The 26793-nt window shown below is 46.0% G+C and overlaps 1 protein-coding gene across 5 annotated transcripts in view; it reads left to right on the top strand.

The window, feature by feature from the left end:
- Positions 1–463: 463 nt before the first annotated feature.
- The window catches only part of WHRN (whirlin), a 137028-nt gene continuing 110698 nt past the window's right edge, over positions 464–26793 (top strand). For 2 of the 5 annotated variants that reach the window (XM_083422961.1, XM_083422965.1), the window contains exon 1: positions 465–2192. In XM_083422961.1, the coding sequence (XP_083279087.1) occupies positions 1368–2192 (825 nt within the window). In that variant the 5' untranslated portion in view covers positions 465–1367. Of the gene's footprint in view, positions 2193–26793 lie in introns of all 5 variants that reach the window. The other 3 variants (XM_083422963.1, XM_083422964.1, XM_083422962.1) reach the window with 3 other exon arrangements.

The following is a 26793-nucleotide window of genomic DNA, read 5'->3' on the forward strand; positions in this document are numbered from 1 at the left end:
TACTTTTTAAAAAGCCTGCTACACAACTGTATTATGGTAGTCACCTGGATCCTTGCCTCATAAAGTACTGAGATGGTTTGTTTGTTGTTTTGCAAGTAGTGTAGAAAAGCTTCACCTGTCAGGTTTCCACCTGCCATGTTGGAGTGCCCTGTAAGGAGGTGCTAACTAGCTAACTGGAATGCCGCTTAGTAGACAAGCGTCCAGTTCGTATAGCTTTCGGGAGGAGGAGTTGGTGTCGAGAGACTCCATCCGTTGGATTTCCGGCTGCTGCACAGCTTTTAAAGGCCCGGGGGGGGGGGTCATGGTTGCAGGCAGTTCCCTCAGGTGTTGCCATCCAAGTCGCCTGGGTAGATCAGCCAGCCAGAGAGCCCTGGCTCTCCGCCGCCCGCCCCGCCTCCTCCTCCGCGAGTACCTTCACCTCTGCTGAGCCGGACTGTATCGGACCGTCTCCTGGCAACGGGGGGAAGGCGCGTCACTTCCTGAGCAGCTGCTGCCAAGAGGCTGGCCCCAGCAGGCAGGCAGGCTGGCAGCTTTGTGGAGCAGAGCCGCTCAACAGTTTAGCAAACTCTCCCTCCGTCCCCTCCTCTAGCGGCATCAGCGCAGCAGTCAGCTCCTTAGGAAGGGACTTTTCTTTTGCAAAGACCAAAGAGTGGGAAGCAGGAGAGGCCGTCGAGTATTTTTGTTTCTTCGCTTCGCGTGTTTATTCTTTTATAATATATTGTGACGAATCGCAAAATTAAACAAAGAGTAGATTGGGGAGGCCAGGACTTCACGCGCAAAAAGAGAGAGGCGATCTCTCAGCGAGAGGATCTACATAAGAGCCGCCGGCGCGCATACACCGCAAATCCCCAGCGCTACTTCTCCGTGGTGTGTGTGTGTGTTTTTCTTTTCCCTGCAAGAGGGTGAGAGGATCATATACCACAGAAGACCCTCGACGCTCCTTTTATCCACAGAGGGGGTAGCAAGATCCGTGACTTCTCCTGCCGCGCTGGGGCGTTTCGGAACCAGCCCAGATCGCGCCCGCTCTACGTAAAAAGTGGCGGAAACTCGGCAAGAAGATTCGGAGAGACCGCGAAGTTCTGAGTCTTCCCTCGGCGGCTCCGAGAAGGAGGAGAACGGAAGGGATTTCTCCTCTCCCTCTCCTTCCCCTATCTCTATGGCTGTCCTTCCCTCCGGCTCTCCCCTCTGGCCAAGGAGGGTGAAAAGAGCGGAGTTGCCCCAGTCGAAACCGGAGCCTCTTCCCGTCTAAGCTCCGGCAGCAGCTCCCGAGTTTGCCCTCCGATGTCCTGACACTTCCCTCCTCCCCCTCCCATTAGCGAGCGCCTTCCACTGGCTGCCCAAGACCTGTCGCTTGGGGAGGGGGGGCCATGAGCGCGGATCTGGATCGCATGTCTCTGGGATCGTGCTCTTCCGCAGCCTCGTCTTCCCAGTCCAACACCTTCGGCGGCGCGGCGGCTGGGGGCCAGCTGGGGCCCGGGGCGGCGGCGGCCGGAGCTGGAATCCGCCTGCTATCGGCCAACGTGAGGAAACTTCATGGGGCGCTTAACCTGCTCCTGAACGAGGCGGAGAAGGAACAGTTTATCCACTGCTTGAACGTCTATCATTGCCGGAGGAACGTCTTCGATCTGGTGCAGACCCTCAAAGTCCTCCTCGACGGCCCCGAGAAGAGGCAGCTCCTGCCCATGTTGCGCCTGGTCATCCCCCGCTCGGACCAGCTGCTCTTCGACCAGTACACCTCCGAGGGGCTCTACTTGAAGGCGGATTTCTTGCCTGCCAACAGCTCCGGCACCGCGGGCCTCGACTGCGCTGGATCTGCACGGACCCTGCCGACGCCAGCCCCGGCCACCCGCTCCCCGTCTCCCACTCAGACTGGCCACTTCTGGCCCCCCGCTCTCGCCTCGCGGAGGTCCCTGCAGGATTTCAGCACCACACTCGACGGGACAGTTCCCCTGGGCGCCTCCGGCTTGGAGGAACTCCGCGGGGAGATCAGGCAAGTGATCCTCAGGAGGAACAAGGCCCAGGAAGGGTTAGGATTCAGCATCCGAGGGGGCTCTGAGCACGGAGTCGGGATCTATGTCTCCCTGGTGGAACCAGGCTCCCTGGCTGAGAAGGAAGGCCTCCGGGTGGGAGACCAGATCCTGAAAGTCAACGACAAGCCCTTGGACAAGGTGACCCACGCTGAAGCCGTCAAGGTAAGGTGGGACACAAGGCAGGCTGACAGGGTGGTGGTATCTAGGGCTGTCATTTACAGCCTCTGCCTTTGCTGGTCCAAGTCACTTCCAGTAATTGTAGTACTTTGCTTGAGGTGTCTAGGTGGATGATAGAGGCAGGGTGGTTTAGTGGTTAGGGCACATGGCAGCTCTCCTCCAACCTGATGTTGTTGGGCTACAGGGGCTGACACAAGGAAAATGGTGCAAGCTTGTTCTCTTCTGCTCAAGAGGATAGACCCAAACCAATAGATTCAAAGGAGATACTGAGTAAATACTAGGAATTTTTTTCTGACATTAAGAGCTGCTGGACAGTGGAATGGGCTGCCTCTGAAGGTGGTGAATTTCCTTCACTGGGTTTTCAAACAGGTTGGATGGTCATTTGTCAAGGATTATTTAGCTATGATTCCTGCATTCCAGGGGGTTGAAATAGATGACCCTTGGGGTCCCTTCCAACTCTTCCAACTCCAACAGCATGGCCAGGAAAGTTGAAGTAGTTCAGCCTTCACTAGGGTGATTTCCTCCAGATGGTTTGAACTAAACTTCCATCAGCTGGGAGTAAAGTGAGTTGTAGTCCAAAGTGAAGACTAATTAGGGGATTATGTCAAGGAACTTCCACAATCCTGATCACTGATAGAGATGCCTTCCATCTCTTCAAAGGAGCCCAGTTCCACCAGGCAGACACAGGTGTGCCAATGCAAATATGGGCAGGAGTTGGGGGCTTCAACCAGTCACACGGTTCCAGCCTGGCATAGCTTGTTGCAATCAAATAGAAAGCTATTAATCATGAAAGTTGATAGAACAGAGGTAACCCCGCTATAGGTCACCCTAATTTCCTTGAAGGAAGGTTAGGATATAAAAATGTGTGTTTGCAATGTAAATAGTAGCTAGGTGAATGACTGAACATCCTCTTGGCTAAAGGGTGTAGAGGGGGTCTCTTCCTTTGCTGCCACAGTCCTAATAAAAGTCCTCTCTCTTAAGCTGCTATTTATAGCTACTGAGCTAAATTCAAGGTTTTATTACTGGGGCATAAAGCCCTATCCAGCTTAAGACCAGGATATCTGAGAAGCCACCTCTTCCCTACATCTCATCCCTGTCCTTTAGACTTGTGGGTGGAGATCTGTATATGGTGCTGCACACCCCAAAGTGCCATGGCTCACTAAAGTAGAATCTGCTTTGCGTGCAAAAGGTCCCAGGTACAATCTCCGGTATCTTCAAGTAGGATTGGGAGCAATCTTGGAGAACCATTGCCAGTCTGTGCATACAATTCCATGTTAGATGGACCCATGGTCTTGTAAGGCAGATTCCTGTGTATCCCTGTGGCTAAAGCATGCTGTTACTTGAGCATGTGTTTTTAGCATTGTGTCACTCTGGCATTCTCTTCCGTTAGATTGCCACGTTTTGGACATTTGTTTAATAATCTTTCATTTTCTCCCAAGCCTTCCAAAATTAGGCTTGTTGTTTGTTTGTTTGTTTGTTTGCTTGCTTGCTTTCTTATTTGCTTGCTTGGTTTTTGAACCTGCCCTTTACCATAAGGTCCCAGGGCAAGTTACAACCTAATTTACAGTTATAAAACCATGACAATTATAAAAACAATTTACACTATCTCCAGTGGAACAGAGGCATATAAATTAAACAAAAGGGTGGATCCCACTAAATGAAATAAGCTGCATTTCTTCAGTTCCGTATTCATCTTTTTATGTTTTCATATTCTTCTGTGATCCATTTTATTTTTAAAAATAGTTTCTGCACTTCACTTTTTATGCTGATTTACTATTTCCTTGTGTTGTATTTTGTGTTTTCATATTTTATTGTTATGTGGAGGTCCCCTCCCCGCCTTAGAGATCTGAAAGCTGCTTTGTGGAGCAAGTTACTTTAAGGCAGAGGATTCCTTTTTATGAATGAATGAATTTCAGTTTCAATGAATGCTTCCATTGGCACCAATGGAAACTTTCCTTGAAATATGAATATTGGCTCCGGAGAGGTTATTTTTTAATCAGAGTATGGCAAAGAGAGAATTAAAGCCCCCTTCCCATTCACCCTTGGGCTGTTTAGACATTGACGGAATACCTGCTCCCATTTACTCTGCATCCAGTGCTATCCCACCACTGGTTTGGGATGAGCAACATTTGCGACAATGCATTTCTATCCTCTATCTATCCTGCCCTTTTCTTATGAAATACTTCATTCTGATGCATTCTCCCTGCCCACCAAATTGACTTTGATATGAATTGAGAAAAGTAACAACCTCACTGCATTTTGAGCCAATAATGTGTGCACAGCTTTTCCTATACCTGCTGTTAATGTTATAAGAACAAAAAAGCTATTGCAATTCTAGGCTTAATCAGGCGAACTGTCATGTACAGATCAAGCGATGTAATAGTATTACTCTATTATACCTTGGTCAGAACCCATCTGCAGTACTGTGTCCAGTTCTGGGTGCCACAGTTTAAAAAGGATATTCGCAAGCTGGAACATGTGCAGAGGAGAGCAACCAAGATGATAAAGAGTGGTGAAAGCCAAACCTTATGAAGAACGTTTGAGGAAGTTGGGTATGTGTAGCCTGGAAAACAGGAGACTGAGAGATGTTACAATAGCCATCAACTATCTGAAGGATTTCCATATGGATGATGGAGCAAGCTTGTTTTCTGCTGTTCCATTGGGCAGCATCCAATGGATTCAAATTACAAGGAAGTAGATTCTGACTAAACATTAGGAAGAATACTCTGATGATAAGACCTGTTTGACAGGGGGACAGATTCCCTTAGAAAGTGATGGACTTTCCTTCATTGGAGGTTTTTAAACATCCATCACTGGATGGCCAGGGATTCTTTAGTTATGTTTCCTGCATTCTATGGGGGTTGGACTAGATGACCATTGGTGTCCTTACCAACTCTCCAATAATAATAATAATAATAATAATAATAATAATAATAATAATATTTATTTCTACCCCACCATCTGGCTGGGTTTCCCCGGTCACTCTGGGCGGCTTCCAACAAAAGATTGAAAATACAGTGGTACCTCGGATTAAGAACTTAATTCGTTCTGGAGGTCCGTTCTTAACCTGAAGCACTACTTTAGCCAATGGGGCCTCCTGCTGCCGCCACACGATTTCTGTTCCCATCCTGAAGCAAAGTTCTTAACCCGAGGTACTATTTCTGGGTTAGCAGAGTCTGTAACCTGAAGCGTCTGTAACCCGAGGTACCACTGTACATTAAAACATAAGTCATTAAAAACTTCCCTAAACAAGGGGGCCTTCAGATGTCTTCTAGTTGTTTATTTCTTTGACATCTGATGGGAGGGCATTCCACAGGGCGGGGATTTATGTGATTCTATGATATACAGAATGCATGACAATAATCTAGGGGTTGTCTAGAAACAACAGTAGTTGCTGCAGGTACATCCCCATCATCTGAGTGAACAAGGCAGTGCTAGCTGGTGTCGTAGGCAAATAACTTGTGCCATTTGGCAGGGTGATCCATCCCTTTCTCTTTATTCCATCTACCCCCACCCCCTTATGTCCCATTATGGCGCATGAAGATTTTCCAAACCCTAGTAAAAAGGTAAAGGTACCCCTGCCCGTACGGGCCAGTCTTGACAGACTCTAGGGTTGTGCGCCCATCTCACTCAAAGAGGCCGGGGGCCAGCGCTGTCCGAAGACACTTCCGGGTCACGTGGCCAGCGTGACATCGCTGCTCTGGCGAGCCAGAGCCGCACACGGAAACGCCGTTTACCTTCCCGCTAGTAAGCGGTCCCTATTTATCTACTTGCACCCGTGAGTGCTTTCAAACTGCTAGGTTGGCAGGCACTGGGACCGAACAGCGGGAGCGCACCCCGCCGCGGGGATTCGAACCACCGACCTTTCGATCAGCAAGCCCTAGGTGCTGAGGCTTTAACCCACAGCGCCACCCGCGTCTTTCCAAACCCTAAAAATCCTTAAAAATTGCCTAGTTAATAATCTCATAATTAGTGCTTAATCATAATCATAGGCTGCAAACAAATTCTCTTATTAATTCTTCCCACAAAGTATACCATTGTTCAGCACAATAATCTTTCCTTCTGTTGATGTTTGGTAATGAGTCCTGATGCTTATTCAGCCCAAATGGTACCTGCCCACAGACAAGAGAGGTATCAGCAGGTTTGGAGCGACTCCCACCTTTGCAGAAGTTCAAACCTTCTTTCATTGAGGTGAGACCTAAAGGGGAGATCCAAAACAGATGAATGAGAATTGAGTGCTTTCAGTGGTAATGGAATTCTCTGTTATCATTGTTTGCAGGTAGCAGAGACGGAAAATCAGCTGGAAGTGGGAGTGGAGGAGGGCAAGCTTGCTGACTGGAACTTGATTTTGCAACATTTTATTGCACTGGAGTCTGGTCACAGGTGACACATCCTGGTTTGCTGCTTGAGGCAAAATGGGAAGTGCCCCCTCTGGCCTGTGGCAGTCACCACACTGTCTACATTGCCTGCCCCACTGCTAGCAGAGAAGTGGATTTCAGGTGAGTGCTCACTGGCTTCTGGTAAGATCTCACACGCTCCACAAGATCTCACATAATTTCAGTGAATTCTTGCTGGCAATGGGTGAGATCTTGCCAAAATTTATGTCAGTGCCAGTGCCACTTCTCCATCATGGTGGAGCAGGTGAAGTACCAGCCTAATGGCTGTGTAGGCCCTGAGTCTGGTCCATTAGAATGAATGGGGCAGTGCCCCACCAAACTCAGTCTGCTCTCAGCCAGCACCTGCCTACCTTCTTACTTACAACCAGCCCAGGGAATGGACCTGGTCATCAGATTTCTCTCCTTGGTCTCAGTTCTTCCCTTGCAGAACTCAGCAGGGAGAAGGATGGGAAGAAAACTAGAATAGGTTGCCTCCAACTGTTGTTATCTCTGGCTCAGCCTATCGTTGGCTTCCCTGTCTTCTGCCTTACCAACCTTAATGGGCACAAGCCACAATTGTGAAGCATAAGAACTTAGAACAAATTGCCAATATTCAGTTATAAAAAGCTTTTTCACTTATTGAATGATTTGAAAAGAAGTATCCCAAACAAAACAACAATCCTAGTATGTTTTTTTATTTCACTTAGGGAGGTGATGACAGAATAGTCCTTCTAAAAAGTGGAGGAATGTTTCTTCTGTAATCAAAACTGAGTTCTTTCTGTGCTGCCCCAAATCCAGACAGAAGCAAGTTTCAAAATATTCTGGAATGGAGCACGAGCTATCTAGGACTTCTTATGTTCAAGATCCCCCTGAAATGAGCAGCAGTTTGGTGACAGCTCATTTCAGCTTAAGAGTAAGGTAAAGGGATCCCTGACCATTAGGTCCAGTCGTGGCCGACTCTGGGGTTGCAGCATTCATCTCGCTTTACTGGCCAAGGGAGCCAGCATACAGCTTCCGGGTCATGTGGTCAGCATGACTAAGCCGCTTCTGGTGAGCCAGAGCAGCGCATGGAAACGCTGTTTACCATCAGTGAAACATGACAAAGAACTATATTAAGATGCCACTCAGCTTGCAAAAGCTAGCTCCTTTTCAGTACATTCTCTCTTTCCTTATGGGGTTTCAGCCTGTGTCCTAGTCTTTTTCAGTGTGCCAACAACATAGATGTCATGCCCAGCCTTGTCCTCTGAGCACGACACCCAATTCCTGAGGACGCACTGCACCTCTTTTAGACTGAAGACTTGAAGGAACAGGCAGGGTTTCCTGTCATCAGTCTTGACAATCCTGAGAGTTCAAGGTGAGGCTCACCAAGGCTGACTCCAGGGAATTTCCTTGCGGCCCGGGGGCCTTGGGATTGGGTCCAGTTTACCAGTGAATGAAGCCTGAGTGGAGTCCAAGAGAGACAGAGCCACTCCCCCCCAAAAAACCCTAAGAGGACGGGTGCCTAAAGATTCTGGCCCAGGCCCACGCCCATGTTGAACTGCATACACAAGAGCCCCAAACCTCTGTGTGACTCTGAAGAAAAGGCAGTGGCAGACCTACATTTTGGGGCCTTGAAGCTTGAACTTTTATGGGGTCCGCTTCACAATCAGCAACAAGGTCTAGGTAATCACTGTTATCTTCTTCAACAGGTTTGTTTGCAACAACCTTTTAAAACATCTGTGGTACTGACTCTCAAACCTTGGGATTGTTGAAATATATACAACAAAAAAACAAACAATTTGAGTCATGCCACTCAATTGGGTCAACTGGACCCATTTTTAAAAAAAGCAATGTGGTTCTAGGGCCCCCTCTGGGATTAGGGGCTTCAATTGTTTCATACTTTTCAAGCAAAGGGTCTCTCAGAACACCATTCAGCACTGACAGCTGGCATTAAGCGTTACCTCAGAGATAGGCTGTATCAGCCTTTGCTGGAATAACGCAGGTCTATACCATAATCATACACCATATACAAGATACCGTATACAAGATACCATAACTAGCTGATGCTAACCCTTGGGCTGTTACCTTCTGTCATTGCCTATGGCAGGGCTGTAACTACGGGGGGGGGGGGGGGGAGCTGGGTTTTTTTGCCCTGGGTGAATCTTCCTGAAGAACACGATTGAGGCTCCAGGTGGGTGTGGGTATGTGTGCCAAATCCAGGTGAAATAAAGCCTAATTTTGCCCGTAGCCTATAGATCACTTTTTTTGGACTCAGACTGATTACCAATACCTGGTTCTGGTTTGTCTATGACTTTACATGCATAACTTAACCCTGCTGCAGTTTGGCAATCTCATAGGTGATGCTTTAACTTCCTTGGGTGCTATAAGCTACCCCACAAACTGAACTTGCTGCAGCAACAATAAAAGAGATGACCTTTCATTGAAATAACCAGCATTTATCACTTTGGTAAATGTTGGACAAAAGTAGCTTAGGTTTACTGATGTCAGAAGGATTCTTTTGAGCCAACAAGCTGGAAGGGAGGAAAGTGCAAGGGAAGGATTCTGTTCCACATGATGCACTTCAGCTTACTTGATTCTAAAGTGATAATGATTCTATTTGCTATCCCTCCAAATATGATGTTAATGCTTGACTGATTAGCATTTATATAAAATACTTGGAGAACCTGATAAGAACATGGCTAAGCATATGCTGGTGCTCAGTATTCTTGCTATATAATTGAATCTGCTTAGTAATTAGAAATGAAAAAAAACAATACTGTGATTTCCTGTACCTTGTTCTGCTTTCCAAGAAATAATTTTGAAGATCTATATACCATATTCATGATGTAGCTTATAACAGATTGTGATAATATAAAGAGCCCCCAAACTCACTCTCTCACACAGACTCACACATATTCATGCGTATATACACACCCAACAGCCTTGGGGCTCATCCAGACTTCTGCTTGATCCTCAAAACCCAACCTTTAGCACTCAAGCAAAGCAAATATCAATTGGGTTTTTCCTAGATTGATGTTTGCTAAAGCTAAAGAGTGAGTTTTCTCCAGGAAAAGAGCAGGGTAGACTCAAAACCACTTGGACCTGTGCTTTCTTGGCATGGGACAAGCAGAAGTATGGATTTGGAGCCACATCAGCATTTGGAGCCACAGGTTATTTCAGGCAGGAAGAAGGAAACTGCTCCTTCCTCTTGATCAATGGATTTGGCCAGGCTAATCTGCCCTTTGCCATTTTTCTTGGGAGCTGGGGGATGCAGCCTCACAGTGACCCTTTATCTCCTGGATGATGGCAGAGGCCAGTGTCTGCTGCCCTTCATTTTAACAGGGACTGGGAATTAGCAGGTTCTGAAATTGTCAACTGTTCAGTGGGAGAATGGAGGCCCTGGCTATTCCTGGCTATCACTGGCTCTCCTGCCAGAACATTTCTGACCATTTCACCCCATTGTACAACCAGGCTGAATCTACGCACATATAAAAACCATTCTGAAAATGCTTTTTCTTAAAGCGTGTTTTTTTTAAAAAAACACACCACACAAACACATTGAATTTTCCATAAGGCTCACCATCCCCATCTAGTGTCACATTGTATATTGCACTTAGAACACACTTAAAACGTTTTATTTGCAGCTGTATAGCTGAGTCCACAGTCTAAAGGCATGCCTTTTAGAACGTCTCTTGATGGTTGAATCAAAATGATTTACGTGGGATGCTACTAACAGCCTGGAAAGAAACTCACTCCATTTTTGATTGAATATGATTTCCTGTAGAAAACCCTGATGGTTTCTTTTTGAAGACTTAAAAGCCAAGTAAAATTATTGCACTGGGGTGTGTGTGTGTGTGTTCTGCAGCTAGCAGAGAAAGAATTGCAGTGGGGTGGATGATAGTGGCTGATAGTTAGAAGTACAGCTTGGGAAGAATGCATATTAGTTCATTAAGATGCACAGCTCAACTCAGAGCAGCAGTAAAGAAAGGCTGGTCCATTAGGATGAATGGAGCACTGCCCCAACAACCTCAGCCTGCTCCCAGACAGCCCTCGTCTGCCTGCCTTCTTGCAATGAGCCCAGTGTGTGTGTGTCGGCTTCCTCTTTCATAGTCTCAGTGTCTCCCTTTGTAGAGCTTTGCAGGGAGGAGGGAGGCGGGAACAAAACCAGAATTAGCTTTCCCTGCCAGTCATTGGCTCATGCTCCACCTTATCCCATGGGCCTGACTCTGTCTATCTAGCAAAGCTTTGTCCTCTCTGATTCACAGTGGGTTTTGGGCAGAGAAAGGTCTTTCCTATCACCTTGATGCATGGTGTGACAGAACAGTAATGTTTTTATTTCTCTCCCATTCTCGGGGTGTGGCAGTGGTTGTTCAATCATTTTCTAGGTGCTATTTACATTGCAACACACACACACACACACACACACACACACACAGAGTCACTAATTGCATTCTTGCAATGTTAATATCATGTCCTGCCTGGACTCCTTTTCTCTGTTCCTTCCCAGCCCTTGCAATGGGCCCTCTTAGCAATGGCATATTGCTGCCATGTTCAGAGAAGCTAGGAATGTGCAAAAGTGTTCTGAGCAGCTGCCTTATGGACCTCCTGCCTTCCAATTCTCAGAATTGTCTACACTGACTGGCAGTGGCTCTGCGGGATTTCAGGCAGGGTTCACTCCCCAGTCTTATCACTCTTACCTGGAGGCTGCAGGCACTGTCTGGAAATGGCAGGGATTGAACCTGGGATCTTCTGCACGCAAAGCAGATGCTCTCCCACTGAGCCATAGCCCTTGTCTAACTTCTCAGAGCTGTATGATTGGCCACTGGAGAAAACAAGATGCTGGGGTAGATGGGCCTTGTCAGCTTTCCCAGCAGGGCTGGTCCACGCACAAAGGCAGGGGGAAGCAGCCGCCTCAAGGTGGTGAAAGCCTCTGATGTGGCACCCCTGTGGGTGTTCCACCACCAGCAGTGCTGGCGTTTGTGCCAATTTCCAGTGATATCTTGCCAAAATCCTGCAAGATTCCATATGAGAGAACTTGTGAAACAAGATCAGCGGAGGAGGCAGCAGGCGACACAGAGGCAGTGGTGCCAGTGCAAGTGGCAGGGCAGATGTTGAAGCACTTTCTATCTTGCCCCAAGAGTGGCAAACAGGATGTGCCACCCCTGCTTAACAGGGCTGTTTTTAAGCTATGATAAATTTATAAAGCAGTAAGAAGATCAGAGCAATGGTCCACCTAGTCTAGCATATTGTTCTCATAGTGGCCAGGTAGTAGGGCTGCCTAGGTTTCCTCCAGACACGTCATTGTTTTCAGGGTCACAATTTCTGTCCGGGCAGATTTTTTAAATTGGGCAAAAAGTCTGGGTTTCTTTTCTTGGCTTTGCTTGTTTGTGCGTGCCTGCACACGATTCAGATATACTGCCCACCCACCCCAAACTGGAAGCCCAGGCAGTGATTTGACCCCTTTCAGTCAAATCATCAGAGAGATATTTCGAAATTTGTCTGGCAGGGCAAGAAACCTCGAATAAAATTTAAGATACTAACAGATGCTAAAGAAAGAGGTGGATTTGCCCTGCCAGACTTTAAACTTTATTATGAATTAGCCGCTTTTTGCTGGCTGAAAGAATGGATGCTTCTTGAAAACACTGATGTTCTGGACTTGGAAGGTTTTAATAATGTATTTGGTTGGCATGCATACTTGTGGTATGATAAGGTTAAGGTTCATAGGGCCTTTCAGAACCATATTATCAGGAAAGCACTGTTTAATGTTTGGGTAAGGTACAAAGACTTGCTAGAAAATAAAACCCCAAGATGGGTGTCACCAATGGAAGCGAAAGCATTGAAAAAACTCAATATGGATTTGACCCCTTTCATCCTCTGTGGCATGCACACTTCCCCCCCTTGCCCCGCACGATCTTATTTTATGGATGTGCATCTGGGTCACCGGTGCGCTTGGTGCCCATTGTGTTGGAGCGAGCGGGTGCACGAGAGAGAGGATGAGTGAGCTGCTCCGTCTCCAGTGTGTGGGGCTGGGTGGCGAGTAAAGAGAGTGGCTGGGCACTGGCAGTGCCAGATTTACGTATAAGCTAACCAAGCTATAGCTTAGGGCCCCACTCTGTTGGGGGCCCAAAAAAAATTTAAAGGGGAAAAAAACCCCTGGATGTACATTTCCAAGATAAAAGATAAAAAACAAATAAAATAAAACCTACATACAGCAATAGTATGTATTAATAATTATTTCACTATTAATATACTTCTTCTTAATTGTATTTCACTAGATAGATAATTTATTACGGTCGGAGACCAGCTTATAAAACACTCTTGGGGGTACAATCCCAGAAGGAAAACAAACATTTAAAACAATGTACGACAATAAATTTAAAATTTATAAATGCAATAAGCGTGTATTTCACTGTTAATATACTTCTTCTTAATTGTATTTCAGTTCAGCAATTACCTTGATAAAATACATATTTTGTTATGTGCAAATGGCTTTAGATACCTATTAGGTCCATAAATTACCATATAGCATATATTCAACACAAAAACAAGTGACAATTTGTTGTTGACAAAGGACAGCTGGACATATAAAGGGCCCCATTACCTTCAGGAGCTTAGGGCCTCATCAAACCTAAATCCGGCCCTGGGCGCTGGCGTGCTCGTGTGTGTGTGTGTGGATGGCTGGCGGTCCGTTTCCCTGCCTTGACAACGATGCGGGCGGGCAGCTGGTGGGGTCTCTTTTCCCTCTGGCAGCCCAGAGCTTGCACTGTCCCAATTGCGGCGAGCCAAAGTCATGCGTGCTCATGACTGGCACCATCATCCATTACAGGAGGGCTGCAGAGAAGCTCAGGGTGTAAGGGGGCTGGTAAGCAGCCATGGCTGACTGGCATGGGGCGGGTTGGTGGGGTGAGGAAATGAACTGAAAAGTCAAATGGCAAGTTCTAACTCTTAACTGAAACACTCTGGAGGAAGGCGAGGGGGCTTTGCATGGCCTGTGGGTGCGCGTTTCTGCTGCCTGCTCCCCCTACCCGCCGTTCCACCTCCCCCGCTTCCTCTTTCGGGGTAGCTGGGTGACTACTTGGGAGAGGGTGCTGATAGGGAGGGGGCGCAGACCCTGAAAGTGGAATGGTAAGGAGGGATATCGTCACTGTGGCTTCTGATTGGCTGCTCACCTCCCCTGGGCACTTGGGTCTCTGTTCTTGCAACACTTTCGGGCGCTTAGGCGTGAGAACGTGAAGTTGCAGGCCGGGTTTGGAGGCACTGCGGGCTGTAGTCTGCCCGTTCCCCGCCTTTCTCAAACAGGATTTGAGTGAGAGTCTGCTTGATGGGGCTGGTGGCAGTTGCCATGGAGGTTAGAGAGAGGTGCTGTTGTTGGGTCTAGTCTGGCCGGGTGGGTGCCAGGTTGTGGAATGTGATGGGGAAATGGGGGTAAGGACGCTGCTGGCGAAAGGGGGAAGGAGGAAGGTATTGTATGGACAGGTAAGTATGGAGTCCTGAGGAGCAGACACTGCAGAACGTAGGGGAGAAGGCAGATGCAACAGCATGTGGTTGTCATTTGGAAAACCTGTTGAATTGGGTTGTGGGCTAAATCACTACAAATGGGGAAGGTGTTTTTGGGGTAAGCTTCCTGGACACACACACACATACACAGACAGCATAAAGGTAAAGGGACCCCTGACCATTAGGTCCAGTCATGACTGACTCTGGTGTTGTGATGCTTTATTGGCCAAGGGAGCCAGCGTACAGCTTCCGGGTCATGTGTGCAGCATGACTAAGCCACTTCTGGCGAACCAGAGCAGCGCACGGAAATGCCGTTTACCTTCCCACCAGAACGGTACCTATTTATCTACTTGCACTTTGACATGCTTTCGAACTGCTAGGTTGGCAGGAGCAGGGACCGAGCAACGGGAGCTCACCCCGTCGCGAGGACTGGAACCTCCGCCCTTCTGATCGGCAAGTCCTAGGCTCTGTGGTTTAACCCACAGCGCCACCCGCGTACACAGACAGCATACTAATGTTCAAAATAAAATAAATATGCTTGCAGCCTCACAGTTTCTACCGCCCTCGCTGATCCAGAGAGTTTCTAAGCTAGTTAACCTTTTCTATTTGGTGCTCCCATGTGAAGTGCAATAACTGTTGTTGTTGTTGTTACTAATGCTAATTGTATATTTAGTCCAACTTTCCTCCCAGGGAGCTCAAGGCGTCCAATGTGGTACTCCCCCATTTCATTCAGACACCAACTCTGTGAGGTGGGTTAGGTCTCCCAGGGATATCTGTGCTCTTTTGCTCTTCAAAATATGGCAACCCTACCAGGCAAGTGCTTCCAGGAAGCACACAAGGAGGACTTGAGTGTAGCAGCAATTCCCCTCACTAGTGATTCCCAGCAACCGGCATTCAGAGGCATATTGCCTCCCAGAAGTGGAGGTGGAGACAGCTGTCATGTGTAGCACCATGAAGGATGATTTTTGATGATTTCCCCCTTCTGCTCAAATTGAGTTATACACTAATCCCTGTGGAAATAATATCTGTATTGATGTGAGATTAATTATGGGCTTGCTGTGGGGTGTGTGCGTGCCCTCTAATTCCTTTTTCATAAACTTGAGGCTTCCATTCTCCCCCAAACACCTGCATGAATAAACAAACCCAGACTTTGTGGTATCGTGGCATTTGCAGTGACGAGGTGTCATGGACTCTCAAGTTTACGTTTAATCTCTGTGCTCTTAAAAAGAGGGACAAAGCTGGCCTAAATCAGTCTGCTTCAGTAGTTCTTGTGTGGCAGGACACTGGAGGGGTGATGAAGTCAATACAGAGCCAGTCAATACAGTTTTCCAGGGACTTTTGAAATTTCAGCAGGCACTGCCCATATATTTCCAGGCTGCTTTTTGCAACACTAAAGGGCAAAATGTGCTATTAAAAAAACAACAACCCAAAGATGAATAACACCAAACAAAAAAACAAAAAAACCCCAAACCAAACCAAGGCTGAATAACACCCTTGATGCTGGATTCTGTGCTTGGATTCTGCAATCACAGAATTATTTACATTGTTCCTGATGTTTATTCATGAGTGCTGTTACTTGCGCCTGCCATATCCATTTCATTATTGCACATTCTGCTGCCTAATCCTCCATCCTCCACCTATCTTCCTCCTGAGAATAGGCAATCAGATCCATCCTCAATGTTTGTGTGACTTGACACCCCACAGGAATAAGCAGGGCGAATTCGATGTGGCAGTTGTCTTCTAAAATCTGCTGGCAGATTCCCATCGATCTATGAAGTTACGCCTCAGTAAATGAGAAGGCGGTTTCACCTGCTGTGAGATTTACACTGCAGGGATTAAGCGCAGAAGCATGTTTGAGTCAATACCAAATAAATATTTGTGATGTTTGGAGGGGGTGGCCTTGGTTTTAGGGCGGACAGATATATTAAAAATGAGACCCAATATTTATAACAAGGTAAATATTTAGAATACATAGTCCAAATGGGTTGTAAGGATAGGTCTTTTTTTTTAAGTTTGCTACGTCACCCTCCCTCCTTCAGTAATTCTTTGGGAATAGCTCCAGAAGTGTTCACTGAGTGAGGGTAGTAGCGATCCAACAGCTTTTGCCCTCACTCACAATTGCCTTTGTTTTCACTTTGTGATGTCATTATGATGTCAAATCTGATTGACTGTGTAGCATTGCAATAGCAGTTTCGCTATAACTCTTTTCGGGGACACAACAAGTACCACCTTTAGCTCTACCTTCATTAAAGGTAAAGGTACCCCTGCCCGTACGGGCCAGTCTTGACAGACTCTAGGGTTGTGCGGCCATCTCACTCAAAGAGGCCAGGGGCCAGCGCTGTCCAGAGACACTTCCGGGTCATGTGGCCAGCGTGACATCGCTGCTCTGGCGAGCCAGAGCCGCACACGGAAACGCCGTTTACCTTCCCGCTAGTAAGCGGTCCCTATTTATCTACTTGCACCCGGGGGTGCTTTCGAACTGCTAGGTTGGCAGGCGCTGGGACCGAACAACGGGAGCGCACCCCGCCGTGGGGATTCGAACCGCCGACCTTTCGATCGGCAAGCCCTAGGCGCTGAGGCTTTTACCCACAGTGCCACCCGCGTCCCCTTCATTACCATGCAGCTATTTTTGACTTCCCAATGTCAGGGCAAACACCTGCAGTGAGAAGCCTGCTTTTGTAGGATCCCCACACATAGATCTAGATCACATAGAGATGCTGCACAAGAGTAGCAGTCTTTCTGCTAGAGATACTTGCTCTGGGTATGTGGGAAACCAGATGGAAACTAGAGCACTGGTGTTAAAGACTTGGTCCCACAATTCCTTTGCACTTGTAGTGACCCTTCGCAGCAGTAACAACTGAATTAGGGCTTAAGTGATTCTTGATTGGCTGGGATTGTCTATATGACAGAAGGTCCAGGAATTTGGGGAGGGGGTAGATGCAGCAGAGAAGTGAATCAATCACAAAAATTAATGGCATTGTCAGGGTCTATTTTGCCCAACATATTAAATACAATTGCATTGTAAAATAGAAATGGCCCAAGGATTAACATGTTCAAAGAGGGAGACAATTTCTTTAATACGAAAACCATAAATAAACACAGCAAGAGATATATATTTTTTTAGTTCTTCCCTTTTCAGGGAAGTTTTTAAGTTGTGAGTGTCCAGTAAATGACAGCTCTGAAGCTGCCTGCTTAGTATCATGCTGTTGGAGGTTACAGGGGGCATTCCATAAATCTCAAGGGAGACTGTAGCTCAGAGGCAGCGCACCTGCTTTGCATGCAGAATGTCCTGGTTCAATCCCTGCCATCTCCAGACAGTGCTGGGAGAGATTCATGACTGAAAACCTGGAGAGCCTCTGCCCAGTGTGTAGCAGCTGTGGAAAAGGGAGATTCCATGCCAAGGCTCGTTAGGAATAGAACTGAAAATAAAATGCTGAAAATAAAACTGCTTATATCATAACACCATTTTGCAAATCCATAGTGTGACTGCATTTGAAGTACTGTCTACACTTCTAGTTGCCTCACTTGAAAAGTGTATTGTATTTTTATTTATTTATTTATTTAAATTTTTATTTATACAACAAGAAAAACAAACAAACAAAAAACACAAATACCAAATTATACACAAATTACACAAATAACCATAGACACATAATATTCTTAGCAAACAATAAAACATCTATTGGTCTTAACACTAAAGACCCAACCTCCAGTCTATTCCATACTTCAAATTCATATTACTTATTGCCAATACACATTTTTTTTATAATTAAACTTATTCTCATTAAATCTAATTTCTTATATCTACCTTACAACTATTACTGAAGTTCCTCGAATGCTGCAACAGAATTTAAACTACTATATTTATTTTTCAGATATTCTTTAAAAACCTCCCATCTAGAAACAAATTCCTGTTTTGATTTATTCTTTATTTTTTCTGATAAACCATCTAATTCAGCAAAAGAAAAGTGTATTGTAAATTTGGAAAAGGTCCAGGAAAGGGCAGCCAAAATGCTCAAGGGAATGGAGGAACTCCTTGATGAGGAAAGGTTGTGACATTTGTGACTTTTTAGATAAAGGCAAGTAAGAAGTGGTATGGTAGAAATTTATAAAATTATGCATGACAGATATTCACATCAATCTTGGCTAACCACCTAAAAAAAATCCCTGCACAAATGAATAGCCCCAGACCAGACTGGCTTTGTCACTGGTCGCAAAATAACAGACCCCATTAGGAAACTACTGATTCTGATCAAACACAGCAAGGCAACTAAACTCCCACTGATGATTATGTCCCTAGACATCTTCAAAGCCTTTGGCTGCTTAGAATGGCAATACCTACTAGCAGTATAACCAACATTAGATTTGGTCCCAACTTTTTACAAACCCAAGCCTCAGCAAAATGAAGGACTAACAGTATGGACTCTAATACCATAGCTATCCAAAGAGGCAGAAAACAAGGATGCCCACTGCCTGTCTTCATCCTGACTCTGGAACCCCTAGCAATCCAAATCCAGGCATCCACAGACATCAAAGGAATCCAACTCTTTTGGATATCAGTTGTACATGAAATATGCAAAATAACTAAGCAAGTATTAGAAGTCACCCCAGAACTGGCCTTACTAAACATCTTACAAGATAATAATGCCCACTCACATTACAGAGCTCATAACCCACCTTCTCTCAGCAGCCAGAAGCCTCATACCCAGATGCTGGAGAGACCTGTCAGGAGTAAACATGGACCAATGGTACCAAATAGTATGGGAAACAGCCTTACTAGAAAAATTAACCAATAAACTGAAAGTAACACAGGGACAAATAGAAGAAGATGCCTTCACCCCACTATGGTTCCTCTTCATCACATACACAGCCCAACAAGACAACAAGAATCCACCGACAGCATACACATCAATCTGGCTAATCTGATCCAAAAATCCACTCCCTCACACACTCACACACATAAACAGATCTCACTACAGCCAACCAAAGACAACCAACAAAACCCTAGGCCACTCCACCAAGGAAATATAGCTAGCGAACAGAAAGAGAACCCACACAAGTGACACTGACACAAAACCCCACACATATACTAAATCAGGGGTCCCCGAACTAAGGCCCGCGGACTGGATAAGGCCCGAGGGACTTGTTTATCCGTCCTGTGGTGACTCCCACCACCTGCTGCTGCCGCCTGCTCTTACCGGCACTGCACTGCACAGCTGCCCACTTCCAGGTCGGAGGAGCACTGGAAATAGCCTGTGCACATGTGCAAGCATTATTTGCACATGCACAAGCATTATTTCCAGGGCACATCTGGGTCGGAGGAGGCCCGTGCACATGCACAGAAGCTATTTCTGGTACTCCTCCAACCCTGAAGTGCGCCGGAAATAGCATGTGCGCACGCATATGGGCACGCACTCGCCCGCCGTGCGATCGGCGCTGGAGACACCAGCCCAAGGTGTGGTAAGTTTGCTGACCCCTGCACTAAGCAGAAAAATAGAAGCATTACCACCCCACCCCACCCCACTCACCATCCCCCATCCCTCCCTTTCCCCCTCTTTCCTTCCGAACCTAATACTGCATTCAACACTAATGTCTCGCAACAAATGAAACTGAGACAATGCATGTATTTTTGTAAATTAAGAAATCTTTAAGAAAATTATTACTTTTTTTAAAAAAAAAATCATGGATGGCATGAAGAAAGGGGAACTACCTCTGTTTGAAACCCCTGAGATATAATAATCCAACCTCTTTAAAAGTCTCCAGTGGAGGAGAGCCCACCACCTCCTGAGACAGTACATTCTGTTAGAATGAAACTAGTTATTCAACAAATGTTTTCTGCCAGGAATTCTTCGGCTGTGATTCCTGCGTTGCAAGGGGTGGACTAGATGACCCTCGGGGGTCTCTGATTCTATGTTCCAGAATGCTTTCTAACCCTCTTTTTTTTTTCTCAGTGTAATCCCAAAGCAGGCGAGAATTTAGTAGAAGCGTATTGCACAAGCTCAGTGTGACAATAAAATATAACTGCAGCAGCAACAGAGAAAAGTGTTATGTGTACACATAAAATGCTGCAAAAAAATAAATAAAAATAATCGTGATGTGATTGTTCAGCATATTTTTCATTAGAATCCTCTTGTGTGTGGTCTCCTTTAAATTCATGTGCTGTAAAATAAAATGGTAAAGCTGGACATACAGCTTTGAATCACGATTGCTTTTTATGAATGAGGTCTGATGTCTAATCCCTAACATCGCCAGGTAGGGCTGGGAACTACCCCTGTTTGAAACCCCCTAGAGCCCCTGCCACCAGCTTCGTAGACCAATAATTTGCCTCCTTTGTTCATGCCAGGGCCAGGGGCTTAGCAAGGGGGGTGCATTAGATGCAGTCCTCCTCGGGTGTCCCCACTGAGGGGGGTGACAAAATGGTGGGTGGCACTTACCACGGGGCCTGCAGCACGCCTGAGCCACATGTCTCTCCTGGGAGTGACGAGGTGGCTTAGGCACCCGCAGGCTCCACGCTGCCCCAAACAGTCTGCCCATTGCTTCCCCCTCAGCTGTAGGGCGGCTGAGTGGGAGAAGAAGAAGAGTTTGGATTTGATATCCCGCTTTATCACTACCCTAAGGAGTCTCATAGTGGCTAACAATCTCCTTTCCCTTCCTCCAGCCCTTACCATTTCCCCCCTAAGTGTGGGAGGAGAGCAACAGTGCCTCCTAATTGCTGGGATGGTTGGGAACCACACGCTCTTGGAGACAAGGTCAAAGGAAAGATTGTGATGAGGCTGCTGGCTTCCCCAGGTTATGAAGGTTGAAACTTGGAACTGGGAAGAGTGCTGGGGAACTTAATGTCCTGGGGCCAATTCTGGCCCCCCTGGCCTCTTTCTGGCCCTCAGCACTCTTCCCAGGTGATAACTTTCCTGAGCCCCATGCAACACCATCCCTGCTTTGCATACTCTTGAGATGGTTTGCTTAGCTAGAATAGGTCCTTGTACTCTGGTTGTACTTCTTGCTTCTCTGGCTAGAGGACAAAGAGGGGTGAGAGAGTGTGTGTACAACCTAGCCCACTGTACAAACAGTAAGAGTCACATTTATAGCTCTGCCCACCTTTGCCTCTGGATCTACTCACCCCTGGCATGTGGCCAGGGGTTGCCCAGTAGAGAATGCAGCCCTCTGAAACACCCACCCCTCCAATCTAAAGAGCACTTGCCCCTGCTAGTCTGCCAAGGATAAATAAAACACTACACTTCGGAACTCCTTGCTTATAGACATCTGTCAGGAGCCTTCCCTGTACTTTCGGCACCTCTAAAACATTTTTGTTTCAACAAATATGTGTAATGTTGATGTCTTCAGTTTATTTCTGATTTTATTTATTTTTTCTGAATATTTTTAAATTGTTGTGTGTGTTTTTCAGATACTTAGGTTGTTTTATTCTCTTCTTAAACTGCTTTGAGGGTTTTTTTCAACCATCAAGTCTAATTGCACCACTGTCCCCAACATAAGGTCTACACTGTACAGCCCAAGGCATGTGCGAGAGAGAAGGATCATTGTTCACGAAGGGTTGTTGGTCTCTAATGCACAGTTTGAGCTTGGAGCAGTAGTTGCCAATTGTTGCCAGACACTTCTGGAAGTACAGAATCCTCAGTGGTTAAAATTGGCAGCAATCAGTTCTTTGCCTGATGAATAAAACCGATCATTCTGGTGGCCCACAGGGGTAAAAGTGATGCTGCCTCATTCTCTTAAGTAGCACATCTTGCTGGCGTGAAGTCTTTACATGCTTATTGCTTACATGCTTGCATGCTTGCCAAGCATCAAGTGGCATGTGAAAGACATAGTCCATATGCTGGTTTAACACACCACTGCTCTGATCTGATGAATGCAGCATCTCATAGTGCAGGCTATGGAGGTAAGAAAGCCTAGGTTGTTCCAGTCATTCATTCTGACAGGTGGGCGGATAATAAATACCTTGAGCTCTATGTTCCTGGAGTCTTTTAAAAACTTTTCACAGGCTGCTTAGCTTTTCATCAGAAAAGGCAGATGTTTTTGCTTGTTATGTCTCTTTTAAGTGCTGCTTGTTTTGGCTCATTGTAACATCCTTCCTTCTACAAATTGAGATGAGCTGAAATATATGTGGATCGGGTGGTTCCACCCTCCCCTCCAGCTTTATCCCCTAAATATTCATTCTTTCTCAATTTCAGTCTCTGGCTCTGAAAACAATACCGTCATATATTTTCCCTCCACCTAAAAGCTTGCCTAAAGATATGTTACCTTTTTAGAGTAGAATGTTGCTGCCGAGATAAGGCAGCCCATAAATCAGGGTGAAAGAGACGACAAGCGGATGGGTTATATGTACAATTTACTGCTCTGATATGACCCTTTTTGGAGTGGCCTGCATGTGTATCTTGCATTTTCCTCCTTGATATCAACAACACTTTTTAGTGTTCCAAATAAAATTATCATGTCCCCTGTTAACCTTCCTTCTCTCATTCTCCCTTCCCTACTGATGTGCTTTCTTTGTATCGAGGACCTATTTTTGCTTGTATTACTCTGTAAATGGCCACACCTATCAGGAATGGGGAACCTCGGTCTCGGTCCAGTATATCTAAAGGAGCGTCTCCACCCCCATCGTTCTACGCTGACACTGAGGTCCAGTGCTGAGGGCCTTCTGGTGGTTCCCTCACTGCGAGAGGCCAAGTTACAGGGAACCAGACAGAGGGCCTTCTCGGTAGTGGTGCCCGTCCTGTGGAACGCCCTCCCATCAGATGTCAAAGCGATAAACAACTACCTGACACTCAGAAGACATCTGAAGGCAGCCCTGTTCAGGGAAGTTTTTAATATGTGACATTTTAGTGTATTTTTCATCTTTGTTGGAAGCCGTCCAGAGTGGCTGGGGAAACCCAGCCAGATGGGCGGGGTACAAATAATAAATTATTATTATTATTATTATTATTATTATTATTATTATTATTAACCTGTGATCCTCCAGATGTTGGTGGACCCCAGCTTGAATCTTCCCTGACATTTTGCCATGATAGCTTGGGCTGATGGGAGTTAAGGTCCAATGATGTCTAGAAGGCCACAGGTTCCCTCTCCCTGACTTATGTTGATGTTACTATACGATTTAATCATTTACTATATGAATAAATTAATAGAAAGGGCAACTAGTGATGGGCAAACTCTCCTAAACTCAGTTCAGAATAACTACAGTATGAGTGCCTAGGAGTTCTCTCAGAAGTGCTGTTTGAGTATGGTAAAAGGTAAAGGATGCGGGTGGCACTGTAGTCTTAACCACTGAGCCTCTTGGGCTTGCCAATCAGAAGGTCGGCGGTTCGAATCCACATGATGGAGTGAGTGAGCTCCTGTTGCTCAGTCCCAGCTCCTGCCAACCTAGCAGTTCGAAAGCATGCCAGTGCAAGTAGATAAATAGGTACTGCTGCGGTGGGAAGGTAAACGGCATTTCCATGCACTCTGGTTTCCATCACCAGGTAGACTTTTGGTGTGACCTACTAGAATTCTCTTCATGGGCTTATGCTGTACTGCTGAGCTACTGTCCTTTATTTTTAGATGAATATTCCAGTCCTCATTGTTATGAATAAAAGGCTGCATTGAAATGGAACATTGGTCTACCTCAGTGTAATTTGCATTGACCAGCAGCAACCCTCCAGGATTTTAGCTCAGATGTCTTTCTTGGCCTTACCAGGAGATTTTGGATATTCAACCTGAGACCTTCTGCATGTAGAGCATATGTGCTTAGCTTTGGAGCTTCGACTCTTATCTCCCAGGGACCGTATAACATATTGCCAGTAGTTCAAAATATACATTGGCAGCTGCAGTGTGGTACAATGTGCATTGCATGTCAAATTAGTGCTCATGTGTATGTTTTAGATATATACATGATCAGTGGATCCATTCAGGTGAATAAGGCACTGCCTCACCTATCTCAAACTGCCCTTACCCAGCCCTTACTTGTTCTCAGGGTGCTAGCTTCCTTATTCTCAGTCTTGCCCCTTGTAGAACTCAGCGGAGAGCAGGATGGGGACAAAACTAGAATGAGTTGGCTCTTCCTGCCATTGGCTCTGGCTCTGCCTACTGTTTGAGCCCTGTCATTCCATCCTACCAATCTTGATGGACACCAGCCACACTTTGTGTGATAGGCAAGATGCATCCATCTCACACTCAGAAATTCAACTGCTAGAAACAGGAGCAAGGGAGCAGAAGAATAACTCTACTAATTCATTCCAACAAAATGTAAAATCTGAATTGGGTGTCCCTAAATGATGTGTGTTTTGGCAAGGGACACTCTTTGTCTCTTTGTTAAATTATGAACAGCTGGAACATGCTGGATAAACCAGAGATGGATAATGTGTGGACCTCCATATGTTGTTGGACTTCAACTTCCATCATCCCTGACCATTGGCTATGTTGGCTGGGCCTGATGGGAATTGGGAGTCCAACATTGTCTGATGGGCCAAAGATTCCCCAGCCCTGGCATTTGATCTATCCCTAATACAGCAAGTGTCCACCTGGCCAGCTAGGACACATTCTTCTGCTTGACTACTATTTTTCAACCAAGCATTGCTGTGTTCTCAGACCAGCCTGTTGCAATCAACTCCAGTGCAAGCAACTGAGGTACGGATCCATGATTTCACATTTTACAGAAGAGCATCTTCACCTAATCCCTAAAAGAGAAGGGGGGGGGGGGAGACAACAAATTGAAGCCCAAGTAATAGAAATACATCAAAGCTCTGATAGAAAACCACCTGAGCTGCCTCTCAGTCTAATAGGTTTATATGCTTCTTCCTTCTCTCTGCCTGAGAAACTCCAAATGTGGACCATGCCAGGCTTAGGTTACTGAAAGATGAAATATGTTCTTTGGAGGGCTTATTTTCTTTTCTTGAGATGCATTTACTTTGCAGTGTTCTTCTGGAACACTTGTCCAGCACACCAATTATGCCAAGTTGGCGTCTCTCTCTCTCTCTCTCTCTCTCTCTCTCTCTCTCTCTCTCTCTCTCTGTTTCCTGACTCAAATCTCCCAGTAATTATTTTAATGTTCCCTTCGCTTGGCTGCTGGACGGAGTGACCTTTTTAAAAACCCAGCAGCCGTCAAAAAGAGTGTAAAGTGCCTCAGCTCTGGCACTGGGGGGACCTCATTGCATTGCATCAAGGGACTCACACAGCGAAGGAGATGTGCAGGTCTAAGCAGCCTGGAACGAAGGGGCCCGACAAGAGAGATTTCAAGGAAATGCTTTACCCCATTGATCAATGAATCGATCAGGATGTTTGACAGAGCTAACAAGGCTGAGCTAATGATCACCACTGCCCTGTGTTTATTTGACTAGCCTAAAAGGGTGGTAGCATTTATTATTTTTAAATACCTAATATGATCAAAAGGTCAGCGGTTCGAATCCCCGCAATGGGGTGAGCTCCCGTCGCTCGGTGCCTGCTCCTGCCAACCAAGCAGTTTGAAAGCACATCAAAGTGCAAGTAGATAAATAGGTAGCGCTCTGGCGGGAAGGTAAACGGTGTTTCTGTGCACTGGTCTGGTTCACCAGAAGTGGCTTAGTCCTATTGGCCACATGACCCGGAAGCTGTACGCCGGCTCCTTTGGGCAATAAAGCGAGATGAGTGCCGCAACCCCAGGGTCGTCCGCGACTGGACCTAATGGTCAGGGGTCCCTTTACCTTTACTATTCTGAAGAACAAAAGAAGAGCCTGCCAGATCAGGCCAGTGGTCCATCTAGTCCAGCATCCTGTTCCCATAGTGGCCAACCAAATGCCCACAGATAGTACCTGAGCACAACAACATTGCTCTCTCTGCCTGTGGTCAGAGGAAACCACACACTATTTTGCTCCTGGCACCATGCATCATCTTCTATATGACAATCCAGATTCAACAACAAAGTCATTTAGAACAGGTGCATTATTAATAAGCTTAAACTAAAACCTTCTCCAGCTGACCAACCTAACTCGACAGGCTGGCTCTTAACACTCCAGCCATCTTAAATATATAGTAACAAATGTCACTGCAGTTTGGCTTGTAGCAGGACCAGACTGGAGCAGCAAAGCAGCCTTTAGAAGAACTTAGAGCAGGGCCTTCACGGTAGCTGCCCCTAAAACAGGCACCCATGATCTGTACTTCAGGCAATTGAAGGTATTTTTGTTCCCAGATGGATCAATGGGTCTTACGCTATGGGTGTTTATTTTGCATTGCTTTTTGTTGTTGTTTTGTTTTAAATATATCTGCAGGTTTTTGTATTGTTCTTCGCTGTTCTCTTTAAGCTGTTTCTTTTGTACATTGCGTTCAGATGCATGTGTAGAAGGCAAATGATTGTGATGATGAAGATGATGATTTCACCCTGCCAATGAAGACTGTCCCCCAGCCCACCTTTACCCCTTCTATATTCCACCACCCCTCCTCTCCCCTCCTTTCCCTCCATATGCTTTCTTCCTCTTGGCTTTGATCGTTTTATAAAATTGAAAACTTCTCAATACAAAATGAAAGGGACTTGACATCAACTTAACCACACAATAAGATGAAATAATATGTCATTTCCCCAGCCCCCACTGGAATACATTTTGAGAGATAATAGAGCTGCATCATGCAGAAATAATTCACAGCTGAATGTGTTATTTGTTCATCTCCCTTGCAAAGACTGAAAGAGTCTCATTACCTCCTTCCTATCCCCACCCCCACCCAACACTCAGGAAAATTATGCTGCTTTATTGCAAAGCTGCCTCTGTTGACAA

Source organism: Podarcis tiliguerta (genome assembly GCF_965153285.1).
Source record: "Podarcis tiliguerta genome assembly, chromosome: Z".
NCBI classification, from domain to species: domain Eukaryota; kingdom Metazoa; phylum Chordata; class Lepidosauria; order Squamata; family Lacertidae; genus Podarcis; species Podarcis tiliguerta.